Below are 16,352 nucleotides of genomic sequence, written 5' to 3' on the forward strand. Positions count from 1 at the left end.
GATGGTGACTGGGCGCTGTCTGATGCAGATGATAAGAAACACAAACACACACACACGTGCTTACATGCATCTTAAAGGAATGCTGTAACGGATAAATTCATCCTTTATCTCCTTCAGTAATCAGACCTGCCCGTGTCACATAAACATCATTACAGCTCAGTCCAAGTTGAGGGTTTGAGTTAAATTTACCTCTTTTTTTCCAGAAATCTTTTAATGACAGCCAAAGGCTGGATTTGAAATGTAACATCTTCTAATTACTGAAGCTAGAGGCTAAAATGCAACCTAACCCTAAATCCTGCCTTTAAGTGGTGGATGTTAAAGGGTTAAATTTAAGAACTTTATGTTCCCGGATCGTTGCCGAAACATGCCAAAGGAGAGTTTACAGGTCAAAGTCGGCTTGCTGGAGAGACATCAGTGCATGTGGTCTTAATGTGTGATAAGGTCTGTGGTCAGACTTGTGATCGCTGATGGCGCTGTCTGGGTTTTTCAAACAGCTCAGAGACACAGGAACAGGAGTATTTAGTGTTTCTTGCTAGTCTTGATTTATAAAGCCCAAGAGCTCAAAGAAAGGCGTTAAACATGAGAGAAACCCCTTGATTCAGATAAGGATAATTCTACTGTACACACACTGTGATTTATAAGAACAGAATGATTTCATTAAAGTAAATAAAGTGATTACACATTACACCTGGTTACTGCGACTGCAGTAATCAGTTTTGTAACTAAACCATGGCAGACTCGATGACATTTCCATGCTTTTCAGAATTCTTTATTACTACACACACGTTTGCTGTTCACAGCAGCTTCCAGCCACCAGCCGAACACACATCACCAACAACAACACCTGACAGGACTCTTTCTGCCAGTGATGCGTGATTGCAGATGCCGCTCGGGTGCCTCCACCTCTCCTGCAGTGGCACCGCAGACCATGCCACAAGTTTATTATTATTATTATTATTATTATTGTTGCAGCTTTTAGGCAGGGATGACTCCTGGAGTTGCTTTCTCACTGCATGTGCTTTATTTCACAATCAGATCATAACAAAAACATACAGCAGCTCCCCTCCAACTCCTAGCCCTTTGCTGCGGTGGAAAAAGAACGACTCCAAAATCCCTTCAAGGAACATACGTACAAAAGAGTTTTTCTGACACACCAATGGGGCGTTCAATGCCATCTTGTAAATATGAGTACTCTGGCAGAATAACAGTTCAAATGAAAAATACACCAGAACAAACAAGCAAACAAAGAAGTGTGGGGTACCTTTGAACCAATGAACCAAGTATAACCATTTATACTTTTTAACATAACCCGACCCCGTCAATATGTGTATCTCTCACATTATTATCATTATTATTGTTATTATTGTTATTATTATTATTATTATTATTATTATTATTATTATTATTATTATTATTCAGCAACCAGATCAAGGCAGAACCCTTTAATTTATCATCTCCATCTGCATCTAAACCTGGATAATCATAGAAAGAAATTGCAGAAAGCATCTTCTGGAATTTTAATGTCTTAAGTTCCACCAGGTCACCAGGGGCCTGCTTTAAGGTTAGGTTTTACCCACATAGAAACTAGAAAATTTCATTCTTGCTTTTTTGCTTTTGCATTCTCTGTTTTCAAATATTTCCATTTGGGTGACCCTAAAAGTGGAAAAATCTATAATATATAAAAGGTTATTTTGACATTAAGGTGCCAGTGACTCCTTGGATATCAAGAAGTAAAACTGACTTCTTGTACTTGACCTTAATGTGCCAAGGGTTTTTAGAGGTTATAAGCTTTGATTTGGCTAAACATACATACATTAATATGTATGAAACTACAAGAAATTTATTATTCCACTTTCTCTCTTTGTGTTTCAGGACTTCCTTCCAGACGATGTCCGGATGTTTGGCGTCTTCATCTCGGAACATGAACGCTGTGCTCTGGCTGCCGACAGGTACGCCGCGTTTCTATGACCACCATGTCTGGGTTTCACCTGGTGGGTTCTTCTGGTCCTTCATTACTATCTTCCTGTCATATGACCATCAAGGATCCATAACTTTATAACTTTATTAAGTACAGCACCGTGCAAGTGATTTCTTGGTCCTCATAGTGTGAGCTCAAGTGGGTCAGACAATCAGTAAAACAAAAGCATAATAACCTAACTTTGCTTGTAAATGAGTAAAAAGAATTCTGCTAAGACAAGAATTTTGCTATTTGAAGTGTCTGAAAGTTTAATCAGTCTTCATCGATGCATAATCAACAAAAGTTAAGATCCTGAACGTCTCTCTGCAGAGCCTTTTCTCTGGCGATTCGTTCAGTTTAGTAGATAAGGTTTAAAATGTGACTAAGGACTGAGGGATCGTGGGAATTCAGGTTCATTGCTGAATGCGGTATTTTAGCTCTCTTCCATAAAAGGCTGTGGACTCACAGACTGTGCTTGCTTTAGGCTCTTTGCTATTTTAAAATCATCTTGTGCCCAGCTGTTGGCATCACGGAGAGAAGGACACATTTAGGAGGAGAAAGAAGGAAAGGAGGACTGGATATAAAGGATATAAGGGATTGGGGGTGATGGAGGCACAGGGGCAACAGCTAAAGGAGACACAGAGCTAAAGGAGAAGGTGAAAGGAGATATGGGTGAAAGGAGGAACAGATGGCATGCAAGAGTTGAAAAGGATGAATACGGAAGGTGGTGGTAAGAAGGAAAGAAGAGGAGCAACTGAGAACCAGTAAAAGTAAAAAAAAAAAAAAAAAAGAGGAAGGAGGGTGTAAGAAGGTTTTACAGCTTTACTTCTTCTGTTCTTTAGAAATGAAACTCCAGGCAGCTTTCTGAAAAGCTTTTAGAGAAAAAGAAGGGAGTATCTGTTGTATGAAATGAGAACAGGCAAGAGGAGGTATAGTATTTAAAGTTGAGAGGAGGGAAGAAAGGGTATAAAGTTACAAAATGAGGCAGAAGATTGGCCTTCTCAGAGTTCAGGGTGGAGTAAGAAAGAGAAGAAGGAGTTAAATAAGGGAGGAATGAGGAGTTTTTAAGAAGCAGGAAAAACTCCCTGGCACTGAGAGGGAAAAATAAACAGAATACCAACTCTTGTCTGCAGGGATTTATTAGTTACAGACATTTAAATATGTTTGCCCTTAAAATGTGAAGGTGAAAAGTCAATCTGAGGAATTCTGAGTGTGTGTTTACACAGATCAGTCTGGTGTCTGGATATAACCAGGAACATGAGGGCAGAAATCCAGATAACTGAGCACAAACAGCTGATAAGATCAAAAGTAGTTTAGATCACAGTTAGGACACTGGATGTTAGGAACAACTAAAGGTCAATAGCACTTTATTTAAACCTGAAAACAACACTTTGCATATATTTTATATTACTTTATGGATTGACAGCCAGTAACATCTCCTAAAGCAGCAGTACTAGTTTCCATCCATTTGTCTTGTGCTTATCTGGGGTCACAGTTCCAGCCAGCTAAGCGAGTTATTTCAGGTCAACTCGAGGCGTTTTTAGGCCAGTGTGATCTATAGTCTCTCCAGCATGTTCTCAGTCTAAGCCAGGACTCTCCTACCAGTTAAAAGTGCCTGGAAATCCTCCAATTGAAGACGCCCAAGAGGCATCCTGATCACATACCCACATACATGCTTTAAGAAAACATGAAACACACACAAGTCAATACTCTGACCAGCTGCCAGAAACAATGTTGCAGCTATAAACCACTGCAGACCGAGAAGAATTTTCTCTAATGGTCTTCAGTCGACCTGGAACTTTAATTAAAGTCGATTACTTTATGTCTGCAAGACGTTTTGTCAAATTAAAAAACCCACTAATGCAAATTCTGTGAATCCAACATCAGTGAGTTTGGCATCCAGTTTTCATAATAATCTATGGTTTACTCTCTGGGGAATAGGAATGACATAAAATGATAAAATAATAATTAAATCATGAGACACCCATCCGTGCAATGCTTTTCTACCACTTACCTGTGTCTGGGTCGCAGAGGCAGAAGTCAGAGTTACTTAGACCTCCCTCTCCTGACCCACCTCCTCCAGTTCAACACCAAGGCATTCCCCACCCAGGCAAGAAACATAGTCTCTCACGTTTGCCTCGCTCTTCTGTAGGGTCCTCCATCCCATGTAGGAGGAGTCAAGAAAGCATTGTAGTGAGATGCTGAACCACATCACCAATTCCTTTTGATGTGAAGTAGAAGCATCTTTAGTTGGAATCCCTCCCAAATGACTGCGCTTCTCTTCCTATCTAACAGTGGTCCGAAACACCCTTCAGATGAAACTCATTTCTGCCTTCTGTATCCGTGCTCAACATCCGCAGGTTCCAATATATACACGAAAAGCAAATATATTATCCTGAGGCCACTGAACCGGAAGCTCCGGGCTATACCTAGAAATTCTTTCTATAATGAACGGAATCGATGACGGTCAGTTGACCTACTAGAGCTGAACGCTAACCAGGAGCCACTTATTGTCAGATAATAATCCCATTGCTGTCCAAATTTTAAACCAACAAAATGTGCTTAGTTGTAGATATATTTTCAGTACCACTGTTTTCCTCGCTTTCTTTATTCTTTTCTTCATGTCTTCCTTTAAGACCTGCAAACGTCCATGTACCAGAAGGCTTCATCTCTCCATCCCAGAACAGCATGAACACCTCCCAGCCCATAGGACCCTCTACAGGTGAGTGAAATTTAAAAAAAAACAAACATTAAAAAGTGTGAAATTTGCAGCCTTTTTAATTATTATTCAATTATGACACACTCCAGGATTCACTGAATTTAACTCACTAGCCTCCTTGTTTTTAAATCCCAGGCTTCTCCCAAACACCGGTCATTCGTAAGGAACGGCAGAGGAACAGCGAGCGCCAGCGTGCCCAAAGCACCTCCACCTTGGCAGCCTCTGTTGGCCTGCCCTACCCGTTGTCAACACCCAGGACTCAGGAAAGAGGCAGCGATGAGTGGCAATCAAGCGAGAGGTTGAGCCAGGCCAATCTGGATGGCATCACTTTCCCTGGCATCCAGCAAGTGAGCGTAGGCAGTGGTGAAGAAAGTAACATTTCTGGTGTTGAATGTGAAAAACAGAGTAGACACAGTTTGAGTGACGCCACCCTGTTACAGGACACCGCAAAGCACACTTACAGAGGCAGAGCCTCCAGTTTAGAGATAAGAGGCGGACTTTCTGAAGAAAATGTAAAACCAGTTTCCCCAGTGACACCAACCTCACCTAAAAGGAAGGGTAGCGGAAGCAGCACATCCTCTCCTCTGCCGTTCTCCCATCCGACTGTCCACCTGTCCTCACTGCGAATCTCAGAGACCAGCCTCTTTGGCTCCGTCAGCCAACAGCAACCTCCCAAAACTTCCACAGGCACACCACTGGAGGACTATGATGAGGTCTTCCTCCAAAATCCTGCACCACCTCCTTCTCCACCTTTTTCTCCTCCAGTCAGGGAGACAAACATCACTGAGGATTTCCCTCCTCCACCTCCTCCTGTGGAGCTGGAGCTGGAGACTAAGGAGGAGACAGTGGGAAGGTTTGTTTTACAATATCTGTGTGTTTTATTTGAAATGTCATTACTGTTGTTTTGATTTTTAAAAATTATTTTCTTCTTCCGTTAATTTTCCCATTTCTCCAACTTTAGTTCCACTTCGGAGTTCTCCACCATTTCCACAAGAAAGTCTTCCCCCCAGTTTTTACCAGTCAGCTCTTCTTCTGTGCCCAGTCAACTTCCTTCAATGCAACCCTCCACCATCACTCCAACCACCACATCTGCCACCACAGAGGACAACCTAAGCCTTGAGTACCAGCCGCTGCCCAAAAGGGAAAAGACATCTGAAGAGCTGAGAGTGGAGGCTCTGGCTCAGCAGTTGGTGAGTGTCTGAAGTCAATTTGTATCTTGCTGGAGAGTCTCGGGACTTTGTGTGTGGAGGAATCATCAAATATTTGGGGCTTAGCAGACAGAGAACAGGGGAAATCTACTTCAAGAGTTCCCATTTTTTAATAGGGATGAGATTTCAAGTAAATATACAATTGGACATTTACTAGGAACTGTTTGACTTTTCTTCAAAGATACCAACCTAGCCTCCCAAATGACATGGAATAGTTTTGGCAGGCTTGTGATGTGGTAGCTTTACCTGATAAAAAAGGGTTTTACAAATGTAAAAAGTTGCATAACTTAATAGCATCAGTGACAACCTCAAACCTAACCCTAGGCAAGCGGAATATGACTCTGTTTTTAAATTGTTCTACAATGGCAATCACAAGACAAAGAAAATAATCTTTCTAACCAACACACACACAAGTCCTCTTCACTTTTCTCTAAAGGGTTAGAGCGGGGATGTCCAACTCATTTCACATTATGGCCCACATAGAGTGCACTTTGATCTTAAGTGGGCCAGAGCAGTTTAACTCCCCTTTTTGTCAGTGTAAAGAAATTTAACTACACTTTTAATCTCTGAGATTTTTTATATAAGAAATACAAGTGCAAAAATTCAACAATGCATCTAAATTTGTCTTTGTCAGAAAATGTTTCTCTTCAGTGTAAAAAGGTACAGCCAGTATTTATTCCTGGGTCTGGAGTTCACTGCACTGTTTATGGTCTTCAACTGCAACTCCTTTCCCCTCTTTTCCAGTGCAATGCTATGACTGATTTTGAACTACAAGAAATTGTTTAATTTTGACTACCTTTCTTTTTGTGCTTAGTTTTTATTCTTTTCTTTTTTCCAGGTGTTGCAGGACCCCTCTCTAGCGCCCCTCTTGGACACGTGGGGAGGTAAATCCACTATAGAGCTATTGGAGGAGATCTTTCCAAACAGCAAACTGATTGGAAAATCACAATGGACCCACAGAGGCAGCAGCCAAGAGGATGACAGGTAAGCAAACCCTTTTATTTCTGGCTGCATTTTCTAATTTGTTCTTCTGGGGAGTGAGTTTGTACAGAATCAGGGTTGAGGGCGGTCGCGCCCTAAAGCAAAGCCTGCTTTATCATCTATTTGACTCTAAATTGGACCCAAGTGTACAAAAAGAAAACCAAACTCTATTAAATTAGACTTGAAACTACCTATCAAGGCCATAAACTCATCAGGAAAGTGTTTACTGAGGTCATAGATCAAAGGAGAAGGAGGCTCAATTTCTAAGAGATGTCTATATAATCTGACAGGCAGAGTAGCTGCCCCCTGCTGGTCCTCTAAAAGAATGCAGGTTTAAGGCACTTTCCAGACACAACAGCTGCCTCCCTCTTTGATACAAAGGTCACACTTCTCAGCTAACATGACTCAAGACTCGTCCTTGAGGTCATTCAACTGAGTTTTATCATAAACCAACAATGGATTTCTTATTTCTGAATATTGAGAGGATCCCACATATGTAAGCTTTTGTTGCATTGGCTGGTTTGACAAAACCTAAAAATCTGATTCATAATGGATCTCACAATGTTGCTTGTTCTCTTTATTTATTTTATTTACTCAGGCTTTCTACTTCAGGATCTGTGCACATCTGCATAATGACAGCACACTCTAAGTGCTTTGAGTTTTTATAATGTCTTTAATAACCATGTCTTTGATTGGTCACATGCTGTCAAATCATCTATTCACGTGAATGGGCTCCTAGCTAGATTAAGAAAGACTGGGTTGGCATATAAAGTTGATAACCAACTTCATGTGACCACTTAGCCCAATATCGGTGTATGTTAAGCCAATTATGAAAATGGGTATGTAGAACTTGCTTCATAGTACAGCGCGCTGGTGTAACCTTTCTAGTTTGTTTATTGTGTCGGCAGATTCACTCAGAATCATTCCCACTCTGATACATCCACTTACACAGAACAAACAAAGGCTTACAATCAAAGATAGTTGGTTCCAAATAGTTGGATAATTACAAGACTGGAGTGCACTAAACAGTCTGGTGATGCTGTTTAAAGTGCTTTATGTAAGGCAAAACTAAAGGCCTCCACAATGACTCTGTTTATTTAGCCTCAAGAGCAAAATTGCACAGAGTGACTTTTATGGGACTGAAGCACGACACGAACATTTTTGGGGGTAATGGACTTCCTGTAAACCAGCATTTATCACCCTTGCTGTGTATGCTGACAGCCTCCTTCCTCTTATCTGCTGCTGTCAAAGCAAAGGAGGAACATTGGGAGCCTCAGCTGTCCCTGCAAGTCACAGCCTGTGATGTCAGTGACATCTCGAGTGTGTTTTAGTTCGCTGGCAAACGCGTTGTTCACAGAAAGAATGAGAAGACAAACAGCCGTCATTGTAGAGGTTGTGCTTTTGAACCTCTTTGATTTTCTCTGCTGCCACACTCCTTGTGAAGTACTCTTAGGGGTCATGAGTGAACCCGGCATCGAATTAATTTTGATTTCTCGAGGTCTTTAACCCTGCTCGAGTGGATGAGGTAACCTGCGGGTTCAAAATCAGCTTCCTTTGCTGACTGAGTGTCAAAGTCAGACAGGTGAGACCAGACAAACCTGATTAACAGCAGCACAGTTTGGACAGCGTTGTCAACCTACATGAGAATTTCTTAAACATCATTACCTGAATGGGATGGTATGTATAGGGGCTAAAAATATATAATTTTAAAAAGGACAGTGAGTTAAGTGCAAGGTTTAAAAGGGATTTCACAACTAAGAAAACCAAGCAGCTGTTTTTTTTTTTTACTTTTAGTGGACTTGAAAGGACGCCCAAAAAAACTCAAAATGAGTTGTATAGTGGTGTGCTATGACTTACAAATCGATAGTCACCCACTTACCCCCAACCACTTGGGGCAGGGCTGCCCCTCCCTAGCCTGATTTCATCAGAGGAAAAGGAACTTCTTCATTCCTGCTGTCTGGAATCTGGCATTTCCATATTGGTGCAGTTTTACCAAACTGAGGAACTGCATGTGCCTTTTAATGTTATTTAATAACCAGGATGGTCATACAGGTAGAAAAATGAACCTAATGCATGTGACTTTTTAAACTCTGTGAAACAAAGAGTGTGTTCATCGCTATTTACATTTAGAAAGTTCAGAAATCTGCAATATGAAAATACACTTTGACACAGTGCAAAAAATGTACCTAAAATGTGTCTTAATACTGGATTATTATTACTAATGAGTTCACCCAGAGGATGAACTGCCAGAGCTGATGAAGGTGGGGCTTCTTTTGCCTGTTTTATAAACTCTTGCATCTCTCTGATCCAAAAGAGCTCTTCATATTTTATCTGATTATATTGTTTTAATGGAAAGGCCACAAGTAGGAATAAAACAACTTTTTTACATTTTCCATCTAATCAGCCCTTCAGGCTTATTCCTGCAGCAACACTGACACCTAGTGGTACTGTGTTGCTGGCATAACAGACTGTATCTGGTCAGTAAAATAGCTTTTTCTTTAATGTGAGCCTCCACTTCATCAGCCTGGTTTTTAAATCGAACTTGAAAAAGTGTTTCTGTTCTTTCAAATGCTTTAAAATGGATAAAATACAGGGCTGTCACATCAAAAATATCTGTTTTTAAATAGTATTGTCATCTTTGTAGGACCCAGGCTGGCATCTGCGATCCTGCTCAGAGCACGGCGGCAGATCACAAGAAGGAGCCCAATCTGGATGAAGAAGAGAAGGATCTCAACACCAGGAAGGTAAAATAAAAAATAAAAATAATAATTTCTCGTTAAAATGTGAATAATTAACAGTGTTAAGATATAATGTAGGCGCACAAATCAATAAATCTGTAAATGAGTCTTATTTTTAAATATTTGCCTAAAATCCCAGCAGCAGAAGGTAAAACTGCCAACTGTTTTCACATTTCTCCTGCTGTCCACCAGGTGGAGCTGTGTGAAGCTCTTAGGAGCAGCGTGGTGGCTCTGAAGCGGGAGAAAGAGGCGCTGTGTGAGGAGCAGAAGCATCACAAGGCGCTGGGGGATAGCATCGACACAATGGTGCAGGACCACCTCAAAACCAACGAGAAGGACAAGTACAGCGTGTTCATCGGTATGACATCAGAGTGACGCTGTGACAAAAAGCAGAAATATGTCATTTTCATTACACATCCACAGCAGATAGGCTTTAAGGGACCCCAAGTTTCAGACGTAAGTATTTCTATCTTTAGTGGAAAGAGGCTTAATGACCTTGGAGAATAAATAAACAAATATAAAAAAAATATAATAGGACCTAAAATCGAGCCTTGTGGAACACCGCAGGTAATATGAGCTGCAGACAAGGAAATAGGTTCTTTCTAAAAGGTAAGAAAAATGTCTTTGACCTGTTTGTTGTTTGCAGGTGATCTGGAGAGGATCGTGAACTTGCTGCTGTCTCTGTGCAGCCGGCTGTCGAGGATTGACAGATCTCTGCTCGCTCTGCAGAGAGACGGGCTGTCGCCAGAAGAAGCGGCTGAAGAGAGGGTGAGACATGCAGAGTCCACCTGCCTGCATCACACCTGCAGTTCTGTGATTCAGGCAGTAAAACAAATGGGACAGTAACTAAATTAAATTCATTTTAGGTTTAGTTTTGCCCTTCATACGGTGACAGTTTTCCTCCATATACCCTTAATGTCTTTGGCACATTGACACTTCAGTGTCTGAAGTGTCTTTATACTAAGTGCCTGATATCCAGATCAAGGTTCTTGGGGGTCAAACCATCTCAGACTGAGTTATGTGTTTTATTAGAAGCATATGTAGGCATGTGTGAAAAGAATAATAGATAATTAGATTTGGGGAAATAAATATGGATAAATTCCAGAAGAGGTGAAATGACTAAAATAAAACAGAAAATTAAGTAAGCAAATGGGGAAAGTAACACAAAGCTAAACTGAAACAAGATGGTAAATTTCTGCCAGATTTTATGAATTAATTTCTATATTTATTTACATTTTTGACTATTTTAAATACATATAAATATTTATCAGAATCCTGATATTGTCAGTTTTGGTCCTCTATAGGACCAAAACTGACAGGGAAAGGGACTTTAACTTTTGCACCACACTATCTGCCTCCCTGCTGTTTTCCTTATTATTTGTTTCCCTTTACCTGCATGCTTTCAAATTCAATAGAGTCAAAGGAAGATGGTCCAAATTATATAAAAAAAAAAGTTTCTTCATTTTTTTGGAAGGTCTGTGAATAATTGTGTTTAATAACCCTGATCTCAATAGTGTGCAGTTCTGCTGTATGACTTAAGCCGTGTCTGTATCATCTCAGATATTAAAAATAGTCCCAACAAAGATTTCAGTCCCAAATATTTTGATATATGAGAGTTTATTTCAACCCCTTTTTCTGAACAAAGGAGCACACAGGAAAAAAAATGAGCTTGAATCAGTGAAGACAATCGATGTTTGACTCTGTTAATGTTTGCTGTATCTTTATCTGCTCTCACCCGACGACATAATAGGTCTAAACTTTTGAGTCAACTCAAAGATGAAATATTAACTTTTACCTCGTGGTTATCTGCTGCCCTGGCCTCAAACTCAGACCAATTCTGGTAAATGTGTTATGAAAGCAGTCAGTTGTGTTCAGTGGTTGTTTTTTTAAGAAGATCAAACAGTTGATTTTATACATCTTATCGGTTGTTTATGAATACTTTAATGAGCTTTTTTTTTTTTTTTTTTGCAGTCACACGTTTAAGAACACTTTGTAAAAGAAAGAAGTTTTCCCATCTGTAGCCACAAGGGGGAGCTGAAGTACTATCCACTTGTTTACCCAGTGCCACTGTTATAAACTACATGGTAGTGATTTAAAGAATTAAGTCGCAATGTCTTATTGCATTAAGTTCATTTCCCCAGGTAACACAAACACAGCAGTTATTAGAGACTATTTCTTTGTATAACAAAAGTCCTCTCAAAGCATTTGGTAAAGATAAGATAAAGACTGCAACACTGGAAAGAAAACCCCAATAATCAGGAGATCCACTGTGAGCAAGCACTTCGGGACTGTAGGGAGAAAGAACTCCCTTCCTTGTGGAGAGGCAACAAATAAACAGGAAAAAATGCAAGGAGAGCGAGGACGAGCATTATTGGCATGTGATTTTGAAATATATAAACAAAGAAGATATATAGATGTATGTGTTTGATATACGTGTTTGTTTTCCTCTTCCTCAGGACTCCCTTAATCACAAGCGCTCTCTCCTCCTTCGCCAAACCGAAGACGCTCGAGAGCTGAAGGAGAACCTGGACCGGCGGCAGCGCGTGGTCCACGCCATCCTGTCCAGTTACCTCAGCGAACCCCAACTCCAAGACTACCGGCGCTTCGTCAGCACCAAGCCCTCCCTTCTGATCCGCCAGCGACACCTGGACGACCTCATACGACGGGGAGAGGAGCAGCTGACGCGATTGGCCGAGAGCCTACCAGCAGAGCTGGCAGAGGCCAACGGCTGGCCCGCAGCAAGCCCCGTGCCCTGCTCTTCTTTGTTTCCACCACTGCTTCCACCCGCTGCAATTATAAGCCCTAGCCACGTGGTCAGATCTACCACTGTGACATCACTGTGACATCATGAACACGAAGGACAGGTAGCACCATAAAAACTGAAGGAGCTTTACACGAAGGATGCCCCAAAACAGGCTCCGCCCATTTTGAATTGACTATGCAGACTTCACACATGAAGAAAAGCCTTTAATGTGCCTCTTTCTGTTCACGCCTGACTGCACATTAGGCCTCTGTTCACCTCAATGCCAGCAACTAGACAATATTTCTAACCACACTCTGCTGGTTGAGTGATTTTAAGGTCAGAGGATTACCAGGAAAGTTTATCATCAAATCCTTCAAAGGACAATTCCAGCATGGTGGATGATTTTCTCCATTTTTTTAAACACTTAGACCTCTTCTGCTTTTTTTTTTGTTATATATATCCTGCTTCAGTGATGGATTAAACATGGCCAAAGTTTCACTTTCACATAGGTTTTTCTACTCTGGGATCTGTATGTGTCATAAAGACGGGATACCCAGTGTTTCCCACACATATCCTTCTTACCCATTTCTCAGTTTGTACTTCCTCACCTCTTCTTCTTGCATTTTAGTTCCTTCCACCAGAGAACCGAAAAGAGAAAGTGAGGAAGAGACACAAAGAAAGGGGAAGAACAAAATGAGGCACTGCTGCTTTAAAGCATTCTCTGTTACACATGAAATGTGGCATATAGTTCCTACTGATGTATTTTACACAGCAAGCCTTCATTTTCTTATCAAAAAAAATCCACAAAAAAGGAGTGCTGGAAGTGCAAGTAATGAGAGGTAGATGAAGAGACAAACAGGACTATTTATACACACTCAAATGTATATAGTCCTGAGGCACAGGTGGGAACAGTCACACACAGGTGAAACTCATGAGTGCAGGGCAGGCAATCTCAAAAGTGGAAGTAAAACCACAACGAGACACACAAAGACACACAAAAGACAGACGTAGCTTCCAGGTTTAAAAAGTAATGTCAACACACAAGTGCCTTAAAACTGCTGAGACCTGTGTAAACATTTTCCTGATGAGTTTATGGGCTCAGTCACAAAAAAAATCAAAGCTTCAAAACATGTGACACCACGGTGGCTACAGAAAACGGGTCATAGCCAATTACATAAAGAACACTGAAGCAGAAACGCATAGAAAGAACAGGAAAATAACACGCTGGATTTATGAATGAATGCTTCAGTGTGGAGCTTTCAGGCATAAAACACTTGTGTATCCTCACTCTGCTCTGACCTCCAGATGTTTTTTAGAAACTGGGACATTCTTCAAGATGGTTCTGTTAGACTGATTTCCAGGTCAGGGCAGGAGGAGAATGCACAAAATAGAGCAATGAAAAACCCTGTAGACTATGTGTACTCAGGTTAGGGTTAGTATAGTTAATATACCATCCATGGTATAGTTACTAGTGGACAATCTCCTTGCTTTTCTATTCTGATTTCATTCAGCTGCTTCTCTGTAAAGGGTGTTATCCTTTGTTTAGATGGACTTAAACTCCACCACCTGCAGTTGTTGCAAGAGAAAGAGCTAAATCCACTTGTTACAGGCAGAGTTGCCCCAGTATAAGACAAATAAAGATTATTTTAAACTGTGAATTATGCAAAGCTACTCTAGTAGAGCCCAAGAATAAATCATATGGAGGTAAATTAAATATTACTACACTGGAATTGTCCTTTAACTGACTGGTGATACTTTCAGGAGCCTCAAACATTCAGACCTTCCTCCATGAGGTCTTTCTATCTGATAGCTGGTGCACGTGAGCAGTTATCTCCCAAAGAGAAAGCACCACCATCTTTAAAAGATCATCATCTTCTCCATCTTTCCACAGAGCCTGCCTCACTCTCACATCACCTTAACCTTAATGAACACCAAAATCAGAGGGACTACGATCTCGTTTCACTGTTTCACTGGACAGAAAGCAAAAAAATCCTGAAGACGAGCTGTAATCGTCACTGTCATGTTAAACTGTAACACAACTACTGCCACTGCTGTCTGCACATCTGCAGCTTGTAGCACTTTGTAGCAGTCCCACTGCTGTTTGCAGCAGAAATCACACTGACCCATAAACACTGTCATATGCCTCTCATCAAGTCTGACGCTTCATGAGGAAAAGTTCCGATTCCAAAGACTTTCACAGGCTGAGATTTCTTCCAGATTTCATCTTGGTTCAATTTTGGACTTTGGAGGGGGTTTTTATGTCAGAAATGTTGCCAGCTACAGTAGTCACCTTAAAATCCACTGATTTCCAACAGATATCAACTTAAAAAAGAATAATCGGAAAAATAACCCAAAGATATTTAACTTTGTGATGCTGAGAAGAAGCAAACCTTTACAGTTGAGAGGTTGTAATGTTCTAACTTTCGGATCATTTATAGAAACATTTTCAGTTCCAGGAAACCTTTAAATTAACAATATGTTTCCCACTATGTAACATGACATTTTATTTTAATTATCCTTCTTTCAGAACGACTTTCAGTTTCATAGAAAACTGAGAAACATATTTTTAAACTCCTTTCAGTCCAGCTCTCTCAGAGAAAAGAAAGACCCACACTGTAAAACCTTTAGATGCCAGATTTGCCTGTGCATCAGTTTCTTCTCTTATCAATCCATTCATTCGTTTTCTGCCACTTATCTGAGTGCAGGCTGTGGGAGTAGCAGTCTGAGCTCTCCTCTCCCTGGCCCCCTCCTCCAGCTCTTCTATTAGCCAAGACATCTAATCTCTCCAGTGCATCCCGGGTCTGAACCAGGCCTCCTCGCAGTTGGACATAACATAAAACACCTCATTTAGGTGGAGGAGGCATCGTAGTATGTCATTTAACCTCAGCTCTTTCTCCCTCTCTGCCTGATACTGAAAATACCCGTAGCCTTACTCTGTGTCGAATCCAACATCCCTGTGCTGACGTTTTGACACAAATTCAACTGGTGGCTGTTTTTTTTTTAATTGTTAATCTAAAACTGTCAGGATGTAGGACCTGAACTTTTTTGGCCTTTGAAGCCAGGCGTCCCTGGAAAAATTTGAAATATGAGTTTGGTTACTCACTGAGATTATTTCTCAAGCTGTGTTTACACACGTACGTGAACAGAGATGTTCAGATTTAAACATTATGGTGATAAGACTGACTTAAAATTGGTGGTGTGTCCCTTTAATTCTGTTTCAGTTGACCCCACTAACTTCTTACTTAAATAAATTTAGGTAATTTTTTTTTAAACACAGAAAATGTGTTGTCAGGTGAGTAAAGTACAAAAGGAAACAATGGTGACCTTTTTATTTTTAATCCTTACATTTTTTCTTTGTTTGATACATTTTTGTCATATCTGGGCTTCCATAGGTCCTCTGTGACTCATTGCAGGATCAGGTTTATAAACTTTTCTCACCTTGCTGTATAACAGGCACCATTTGGCTTCCCGTCCCTTCATACAGACTCCGAATGGTTTCATTTCTGCAGTATATGATATTTATTTGCTTCTGATCAGTGGAGGGTTTTTGACTTTTATTCCACGCCTACGTGTTTAGTTTTGAGAGCACCTTTTAAATATTCTCCAAGCAGTACAACACACACACACACTGCCGTATGCCCTCCTCTATAACCCCAGTTGTACTGTTGATTACTGTTTATTTTCAGAGGCACTAAAGAATATCTCGAAAAGATTCTGGTTTATTGTTGAATGAAATTCAATGTTTGTTTTCTGAAAGACTTAAGAACAATAAATAAAAAGTAACAGCTTTTTTTTGCTAAATAAATGTTTTTTGTAAATACTATCAGACTCTTTCTTCTCATCCTGTTGACCTGCACACACGCGCACACATATAGATGAATATCATCACTGCAGTGGAAATAAATTTAGAAAGAATCGGGATATTTAAATGATGTAAAACAGCAGCAGGCGAGCTCTCGGACCTTTTACAGAAACCTGCTGAAGTTTTAGCGCTTCCCTGTCTGCA

At 40.6% G+C, this 16,352-nt stretch overlaps 1 protein-coding gene across 2 annotated transcripts in view; it reads left to right on the top strand.

Annotated features, from left to right (window-relative positions):
* shroom3 (shroom family member 3) overlaps positions 1 to 15,358 on the top strand; it is a 42,235-nt gene extending 26,877 nt beyond the window's left edge. For both annotated transcript variants that reach the window (XM_005944391.3, XM_005944393.3), the window contains exons 16-24: positions 1,873 to 1,949; positions 4,594 to 4,679; positions 4,812 to 5,529; positions 5,638 to 5,866; positions 6,723 to 6,868; positions 9,510 to 9,609; positions 9,796 to 9,961; positions 10,250 to 10,371; positions 12,060 to 15,358. In XM_005944391.3, the coding sequence (XP_005944453.2) occupies positions 1,873 to 1,949; positions 4,594 to 4,679; positions 4,812 to 5,529; positions 5,638 to 5,866; positions 6,723 to 6,868; positions 9,510 to 9,609; positions 9,796 to 9,961; positions 10,250 to 10,371; positions 12,060 to 12,446 (2,031 nt within the window). In that variant the 3' untranslated portion in view covers positions 12,447 to 15,358. The remainder of the gene's footprint in view (positions 1 to 1,872; positions 1,950 to 4,593; positions 4,680 to 4,811; positions 5,530 to 5,637; positions 5,867 to 6,722; positions 6,869 to 9,509; positions 9,610 to 9,795; positions 9,962 to 10,249; positions 10,372 to 12,059) is intronic.
* The last annotated feature ends 994 nt before the right edge of the window (positions 15,359 to 16,352 follow it).

This window comes from Haplochromis burtoni, unplaced genomic scaffold, assembly GCF_018398535.1.
Source record: "Haplochromis burtoni strain Fernald_Lab_line unplaced genomic scaffold, NCSU_Asbu1 Contig_382, whole genome shotgun sequence".
NCBI classification, from domain to species: Eukaryota; Metazoa; Chordata; class Actinopteri; order Cichliformes; family Cichlidae; genus Haplochromis; species Haplochromis burtoni.